The following is an 8,928-nucleotide window of genomic DNA, read 5'->3' on the forward strand; positions in this document are numbered from 1 at the left end:
ACTGAAACATCTCTAGTGCTAAAAAAAAGGATACTCACAATATAATACATAACGGGAAACTCGGGGGCCAAAACGTGCAGAGGGGAAGTCTTTTCCAAGACCTAAAGGGCGTGGCTTTCAAACCAACTTCCTTGTGGGCGTGTATGACGTCATTCGAACGACGGCGAGTACAGCCAATAGGATAACTGATATCTCTGCTCAGTTTTCTGTACCAATGAGAAATCGCGATCAACATGGCTCCAGCCTGTTCGAGTCTCATGTCATTGGCAGACTTGTGCCTGGTTGCACCAGAGGCTTTCTTGCACATTAAGTGGAGAGAACGAGGAAGTAGCGAGAAAATCTCTAGAAAAGTGGGTTGGTGTGCGACTGCAAGTGTCACTTTACAAAAGGGATAATTCGCCTACCCACCACTATGGCTGAGTAAGTTGCCGTTGCGTCTCTTTTTGCGTTAGTTGAGATTTGTGGCCCGGTTGAGGGTTTGTAGCGGAAGTCATGCAGCCAAGTGAAAGAACGTACTGGGTATCTTTCCACCACGTTTACTGAGCCTCGGTCGGTATTATCGGATACGTAACATGTAGTTTGCCTGACTATAAGATGTCTAGAAAGACATTACAGTCTTTCGTTACAGTAGGAACATGCTCCACATGACATGCAAGCTGAAAATAGATTGGGGCGACAAACTTACGAGATGTAGTCAGACAGTCGTGCTCCAAATCCCAGACACCAAGGTGGTGTAGCGAGTTCATAAATGGCAAATGAATAGGGGGTTTTTCTTTGCGATGTACATTTACTCATCGATGGTCTTTAGCAGAGCATCATTTGCAAACCAGTGAGGAATGCAGTCAATAACTGATACTTTTGTGAAAGGGTTTGTGTTTTTTTAATTATTAAGTCATCATCGCCGATGTTTAGTCGAGACCAGATGCCACAGCAGAGCCCATCATAAATATGATTGCACTTAATTTTACAGAGCAGATATCGCATTGATTGGTTTGGCTGTCATGGGCCAGAACATCATCCTGAACATGAATGACCATGGTTTTGTGGTAAGAAATGAAATCATTCATGCCCCTATAAGCCTTGACAGTTTTAAAGTAAGTCTTTCAAGTCATACTAAGTGTAAATTTGTTGTTCCACTACCTTCACTTTCTGAATATCCCCATCGCTACCCTCCCTCAATAGGTGTGTGCTTTCAACCGGACCGTGTCCAAGGTGCACGACTTCCTGCAGAATGAGGCCAAAGGGACCAAGGTGATTGGGGCCGAGTCTCTGCAGGACATGGTGTCCAAGCTGAAGAAGCCCAGGAGGATTGTCTTGCTTGTGAAAGCCGGTCAAGCTGTGGATGACTTCATCGACAAGCTGGTCAGTGGCCTGAGTACAGCTGGAAGGGAGTGTCGATTCAGTGCAAAATTGCCATACTAAGCTTGGTTGATTTTAATATCGCAGCCTTTCCCCTTAATTGCAATGTTGAATCGCGAATGGGCTCCATTTTGTCATTTTGTTTAGGTTCCTCTTCTTGAGGCAGGCGATATCATCATCGATGGTGGCAACTCTGAATACAGAGACTCAACAGTAAGTGTCTGAAATACGCCCTCTATCAAAATATTGGGTTTTACTTTTGAAGAAGGTTAATGTGTCTGTGTTTGTGTTTGTAGCGGCGGTGTAAGAGCCTGAAAGAGAAAAACCTCCTTTTTGTGGGCAGTGGGGTCAGTGGTGGAGAGGAGGGAGCCCGCTATGGGCCCTCACTGATGCCAGGGGGGCATAAAGAAGCCTGGTGAGCCATACAGCTGTCACAAATCATAACTTGTAAAACTTTGGTGGACCTTGACAATAGGGGACATAGGAAATGCCAAAAAATACATGAAGGACTTGAATAAGGCATCTCCAACAGCTGGATACCTGAAACTGTTACAGGAGTCCTCTGAAGGCCTCTCTTTGTCACACTGCTTGCAGTCTAAGAACGTGTTACCTTTGAATGCTGACATCAATGTTTTTATTTGTCCTCATAGGCCATACATCAAAGATATCTTCCAGAGTATTGCTGCCAAGGTCGGAACAGGAGAACCATGTTGTGACTGGGTGAGTACAGTAGTTAGTTTTGTGCAACCATTTAACGCCTGCCAATTCTGGTATTCAAAGCGGAGCAGGAACTTTTATATCAAATCTAGTTTCTTTTTAATTAACTTTTTTTTCTTTTTTTAGGTGGGAGATGAGGGTGCGGGTCACTTTGTGAAGATGGTCCACAATGGCATTGAGTATGGGGACATGCAGCTGATTTGTGAAGCCTACCACTTGATGAAGGATGTCTTGGGTATGGATCATGACGAGATGGCACAGGTAAGCTCCTTCTATCTTCATGATTTAATCTATGTTCCTTGAGATCAGCGTTTATATTCTATCACTTTATAATGTGCCACCTCTGTATGGTCATACACCAGCACAGTGAAGCTGACCAATTGATCTCCCAAATATTTTGGTCTTCACTTCAATCACTCAGGCTTTCAACAGCTGGAACAAAACAGAGTTGGATTCCTTCCTTATCGAGATCACAGCCAACATCCTCAACTACAGGGACTCCGATGGCACACATCTGCTGCCCAAGATCCGTGACAGTGCCGGCCAAAAGGGCACAGGGAAGTGGACTGCCATCTCAGCCCTGGAGTACGGCACACCTGTCACCTTAATCGGTAAGAGGAAGTTATTGTATTTCTCTTAACAAGCAAGTGGCTCATTTTGTAACCCTTCTTCCTTTTCTGTCTTCTCCTTGTACCTTCCCTTGCAGCCAGTCTACAGTAAACTATTTTTCATAATGACATTGCCAAAGACATACCATTGCATGACAGCTTTGAAAGATTAGTCATTATGTCAGTGTACTGATTATGGACCTGTTGGCCGAATAGTTGGAGATGTGTGGCTAAAGTTTAGCTTTGGTAGCTAGCTGACAATCAATATGACCAGTTAACTTCATCAGGGGAATGTGATCAATAGGCCTGTCTGCCTGGCCGCCCGTAAGAAGATTGGAGGCTTTTCTAGTGGTCTGCTCATCCTTATGTCACTCATCAAGTGACATAAGGGGGATTTGTGATACTGTTTGAAGCTTTGCTGTGACTGTGTGACAGTCTGTTTAGCAAACTCGACATCAGGTAGTGAGATCACCCCAGGAAAAAGCTGTCTTTAACCACTCAAGAGTGGGCACGCCTGTGAACAAATGTCCTATAGTAAATAGGGTCACCCTGACAGTTGATACATTCAGTGTAAAAGTTGTGTAAAACAGCCCAACATTTAGTTTTTCTTTTTTGGCGAACCAAAGCAATGGTTCTTAATCTGGTCTTTGGGGACCACTAATACTGCTGGTTTTCTATTCTGGCAGGTAGTAAATCATATTCACCTATAACAAAGTGTTACAGTAACCAATCAGGGAGGTTTTACACCTGGAACAACAGGTGAATACAATGAACTACCTGGCAGAATGGTAAACCACAGGTACTGGGGGGTCTCTGATGACCAGAATGACAATTGTTGAAATGAGGGATAACCAATTATACTAACTGAACAGTTGTCGAGATTTTGTTTTGTTTTGTTTTATATTCCTATGTCTAAGCCTCACTTCAGCCTTGCTAATCAGTGCTGGGTTACTCCTTGTGATAGAGAGACAGACAGTAAAAAGGCTCCTTTGTGTGAGTGTGTGTGTGTGGCTGGGGAGCAGGCAGGACAGGTTGGTGGAATGCGTCAGGACAGATTTCGGCTGCCAATAAGGATGACATTCTACACCAGAATGGTTCACTGGATACACAGAAGGGTGGTGGTGGTTTTTTTTTTTTAATCTCTCAATTTCCTTCCCTATCTTGTTGCATCACCTCACTGTGTTTAGCGAGTCATGCTTATTCAGCATTTTTTTTCTAAATACATCTCAGTGTATTGCCACATGTATTACTGTATATTTCATATCACTTTATTCTCCTTTGCATATTTTCATTCGCCTCTTGATCAGTGTAGCAGTAGCAAACCTTTTCTGTTTACAATAGCGTTGCTTGTGCTGAGTAATATAAAACCTTTGGCGATGCCTTCATCTTGGCCTTGCATCAGCTGTGGCTTGGCAGTGGGTGGCTGCAAGTTCACTAGAGTACAAATAGTAAAAAAAATACACAAGCCTGTCTAATGCTGCATGACAAATTAAATGGTCACTGCGTTGGCCAGCTTATCTAAATGCTAGGCTATACATAAACTTTTTAAGTGAATTTTCACTTTACTCTGCTTGTTCAGACCCTGCCCTTTACCCCTGCTCGAGGAGATCACGGCTGTTGGGGATGGCTCCTGCAGCCATGTGATGTGTTTTACATGCAAAAAACTCTGTAAAGCGCTTCTCTCTATACTCATCCACCCCACACTCTCCACACTCCCTCTTGTTGTTTCTCAGGGGAGGCTGTCTTTGCCAGATGCCTGTCCTCTCTGAAGGATGAGCGAGTGGAGGCCAGCCGAAGCCTTTCAGGGCCCCCGGGGGTCAAGTTCAGCGGTAACAAGGCCTCCTTCCTAGAGGACATTCGAAAGGTAGGACAGACATCGCTGGACATTAGTCGATTTTAATTCAATTTCGTTTATATTTTGAATGATTTGAACTTTCCAAAATTTCCCAACTTGGATTTTTTTTTTTTTTTTTTAGTTGTCGTGCTTAACTAAAGCATTCCTATTTATTTTTATCTCTAGGCCCTCTATGCCTCTAAGATCATCTCCTATGCCCAAGGCTTCATGCTTCTCAGACAGGCAGCCAAGGAGTTTGGCTGGTCCCTCAACTATGGTGCCATTGCCCTGATGTGGAGAGGAGGCTGCATTATCCGAAGGTACAGTCAGCTCCGTGGGGTACCAATCCTCCCATAGAGCTGTCCTGGCTTGTTCAACCCTGGTTTAAATAACGCCTTCTTGATGTTGAAACTGAGATTATGCTTTTTGAGTAGGCTTGAAGAGTGGGAAAGGATCTAGTAACACTCAGAGGCTCCCTATATTTGCACTGATATCGTTTCATGCTTTTTCACATGACGGTATTTTAACATGTTATGAATTTTTTATGGTGCAAGTAGACTAGCTGTGGGCCTAATTTCTGATTGGCTGTGTCACATGCTTGGCTTTGAGTTTGACGGTCCTGCTTTGTTGCTCTCAAATCCCTATAAATGATAGCATGTAATGGTATAGTTGAATCAGCCGTTCTGATAACTTGCCTATTTTTATAGATATGTAATGAAAGAACTGTTGAATGAGATTGAGAAAATAAGGTATTCAGTGTCAAGAGAGATCCATTATATAATCCTTCAAAGAGAATATTTGTTTTAGTTTTCATCATGCTTTATGTTGTAATCCTGGAGTGAGGCAGCTGCAAAAAAAGCCAACAAAAAAACCCCACCAGATACAGTTCCTTTTGAAATTAGAGAAGGAGAATGGGGAGATGCCTGATTCTAAAATCAGGCACTTGGCCCAACCTAGCAGAGATGTTGCATAAACCTTAAACAAACATGACACTCCGTTATGACTTCTCGTAGCTAAGCTGTAGCAACCATTTCAAAGAGCAGTGTGCTTACTGGATGGATGCTTGGGCACATTATATACTGTAGGATTAAGTTGATGGGACTTGAGGTTAATTTATTAACTACCACTGATCTTTTAACAAAACATTTTTATTAAAAACACAACAAAACATCTATTTTAGCCTAATCTTAGTAAGGCTAGTTTTTTTGCTCGCTAACACTGGGCTCTCTCATTCCCTACCAGCGTCTTTCTGGGGAAGATCAAGGAGGCGTTCGAAAGGGACTCTGAACTGCAGAGCTTGCTGCTGGACTCCTTCTTCAGTAACGCTGTACAGGACAGCCAGGTAGGAGGAATGAGGAAGTGGCGCAATTCCTATCTACCACAGCCACATTACAAAGATTCACACGAAACCCACTTGTTTCCTCTTTGTAGAGTTATGGAATGAAGCCACAGCACTATGACATTGCGCCACAGTCTGTCTTAAAGGGAAGCAGTCATGATCCTTAACATTATCTCAGCAGTATATGCAGAGATAATGTCAAGTTGTGAATGTTTCCCATTAAGATAAAAGCTGTTTTAGCCAATGATTCTCAGCTGGATTTATGCCTGCTTTTACATTTCGCCTGAGGGAGAAGACAATTTGGAAAACTAGAGTTTGACCAAAACCATTTCAGTTCTAGTAATGGATTATGTGTGGCAGAAAATTTGTGGGAGGGAACTATGTTCATGGATATCCAGGTCAAAAAAATATCTTTCTAATAATGACTTCAGGGTTTTAGAGCTGATCTGACATGTAGGAATCCTGGGAGTACCCAAATGTTGTCATCTTTTTTTGACCATCATGTTTTTAGAAGTCAAATTTTAAGTCCTGGAAGAACAATATCAGCGAGTAAGGAAAATTAAAACAGAAAATGACTCACTTTAAATATCTCTAGTTTGTTGTCTCAGTGAGAGAGCTTAATCTTTGTGACGATGGAGGAAACATGCAAATTTGTGGTGAACGATCATGATGTGAAAATGTAGATAAGGATTAAATTAAGCTGTTGGCACCTAAATCTCCTGCTGAATTTGAAAAACTGCTTTCCAGAAACACTGGTCTAGCATATTCACTGTAGTTATACAGATGGATTCAAAAAAGAAAAATCAACACACAATTTATAGACATCCTGAATTCATTTGTAGTAGATTTATGCCCTGTGTCAGTTTCATTTCAACAACTTTCTCCAAAGTTTTTGATAATGAAGCTTTTATTCACTGAGCATCTGATCAATTATGTGTATATCCTGGTTACTCGCTGCAGGAGTCATGGCGCAGGACAGTCAGCACAGGGGTCCAGCATGGAATCCCCATGCCCTGCTTCACCACAGCACTGTCCTTCTATGACGGCTACAGACATAAAATGCTGCCAGCTAACCTCCTCCAGGTAACACACACAAACACACTTGCAGGAAGATGAAAAACTGGCCCCTTGATCCTTTGAGCATATGGCAGTGTGGGAGTGTATGGGGGTCTAAAGAAAGATCATGTCACGTGGACTCTGTGTGTGTGTGTGTGTGTGCGTGTGCGTGTGCGTGTGTGCATATGTTTTCTTAATGCTTTGTTTGCCTCATCCTGTTTAAATTGCTCTAAAAGAAACATAATAGCTAGAGCATTCATTCTTTTTGTAGCTGAACACTAAAGCTTCCTTCTTTTGCATCATCACGCTCTACACTTGTATCGCAGGGTGCCGATGTCACTGCATTATGTTATATTACGCTTGCTGCGGGTGGTGCCTGTTTGCAGAGTAAACTATCAAAACTCCTTTGCACTCTGCTCACAAAAAGAGCATATTTCAAGAACTAAAATGCACATAGCTGAAATAACTTATGGAGTGTTAAGAAATATTTTGTTCAATTTTCTACATTCAAAATTGCTTTGGATCAATATTTTTTTTGAGTATTTAGTAGAATTTGATGAAAAAAAATGTACGAGATTTGTATTTTTTTATTTGACAATTTCAGTACCTTTATCGGTTATTATGGTTTATTGATTTACATAATCTTTTAGCTTAGGCTGTACAGATTTTTGGGATATGAAGCATTTGAAGATACTCAGAAATGACATCACAGTATGCAAAAATACCAATGTAGGCACTGGCGGACCATTTTGATCGGGTAGTACAAAGGGGTAAAACCTTGAGCATCCACACCATCCCAACCATCACACAAAGCTCCTCTGATATTTTTAATAAAACTAGCTGTAGAGTTCAAATTTATAATTGAGTTGCCAATGAGGAACTGCGTAATATTCTAATTAATATGAGCAATAAGAGAACGTGGCTTATTCTATATTTCACTCGGTTTTTGCAGGCTCAGAGAGACTACTTTGGAGCCCACACGTATGAGCTGTTGTCTAACCCTGGTCATTATGTCCACACCAACTGGACCGGTCACGGCGGAAATGTGTCCTCCTCCTCCTACAATGCCTAAGGGGGGCATCTTCACATCATGACAACATGTATAAAGAAAAAGAGACAAAAGTCAGGGACGAGGGGCAGAAAGAGGATTTGCGTTACACATTCCTTCTCCACCACCAAGCCCTAATATTTAAGACAACCCACCCGCGTGATCTTCCTCGACCAAACTGTTACTAATTCAAAGAGTATCAAAGGTTTATTTATGATAAAGTCAAATCTCGGTATACATGTGTTGTGAACTTTTAACCCCCCCCCCTTTTTTTTTAAAGATTTTGGAGTATGATGTTTGGTGTCGCGCTTTTTGCCACATTCGCAGCTAAAAGGGGGGGGGGCAAGTAATTACAACAAACGGGATCTCAAACTGGCTGTCGGCCGAGTGTTCCCCAATCATGTCAGCCTGTCGGGTTCACAGCTTTAACACTGGATTAAGGTGAACCATTGCACTGTACTGTATAAGGCTAAATAAAGATTTCAATCCCTTTATAATAAGCTTGAATGGTCCTTACTCTCTCACTAGACACTGTAAACAGGATTTTAGTGTGTGTTTGTATGTGTGTCTACTCTTAATATAGCCTGGAGGGGTTGCATTGGGTATCAACAGAGTTAAGTTATTGAATATATGAATGGCCTCGTCTGTTTAACACTAAGCAGTCCGCTCCATTATTTGCCTGGCAATTTTTACTATATGTGAAACAAACACTACACAAATAAAACAGGTTAAATGTAATGAGCCTGAGTTGACATCCATAATTGATGCATTACTGTTCTGTATCTGCAGTCAGTGTCCAGTAGATGGCTCTGACATACCCAGGATAATGTTCCTTGATACAAAATCAGAAAAATATCCTTTTTATCGCTGGTAAGGATGAAAGTACAGTATTCAGCCCTATACGGTCTCAGTAATAAAACAATATATTTTCACTGCTAAGTAAACTAGTATACAGTAGATAAGCTCT

At 41.8% G+C, this 8,928-nt stretch overlaps 1 protein-coding gene across 1 annotated transcript; it reads left to right on the forward strand.

Moving 5' to 3' along the window:
• The first annotated feature begins 293 nt into the window (after positions 1-293).
• pgd (phosphogluconate dehydrogenase) lies at positions 294-8,666 on the forward strand. The gene is made up of 13 exons (XM_056273848.1): positions 294-420; positions 971-1,046; positions 1,183-1,362; positions 1,507-1,572; positions 1,656-1,774; positions 2,010-2,079; positions 2,203-2,337; positions 2,498-2,687; positions 4,418-4,548; positions 4,705-4,838; positions 5,761-5,860; positions 6,818-6,940; positions 7,866-8,666. Exons 1-13 carry the CDS (start codon positions 413-415, stop codon positions 7,983-7,985), a joined length of 1,452 nt encoding a protein of 483 aa, XP_056129823.1. The 5' UTR covers positions 294-412; the 3' UTR covers positions 7,986-8,666.
• Positions 8,667-8,928: the final 262 nt, after the last annotated feature.

This window comes from Lampris incognitus, chromosome 2 (genome assembly GCF_029633865.1).
Source record: "Lampris incognitus isolate fLamInc1 chromosome 2, fLamInc1.hap2, whole genome shotgun sequence".
NCBI lineage: Eukaryota > Metazoa > Chordata > Actinopteri > Lampriformes > Lampridae > Lampris > Lampris incognitus.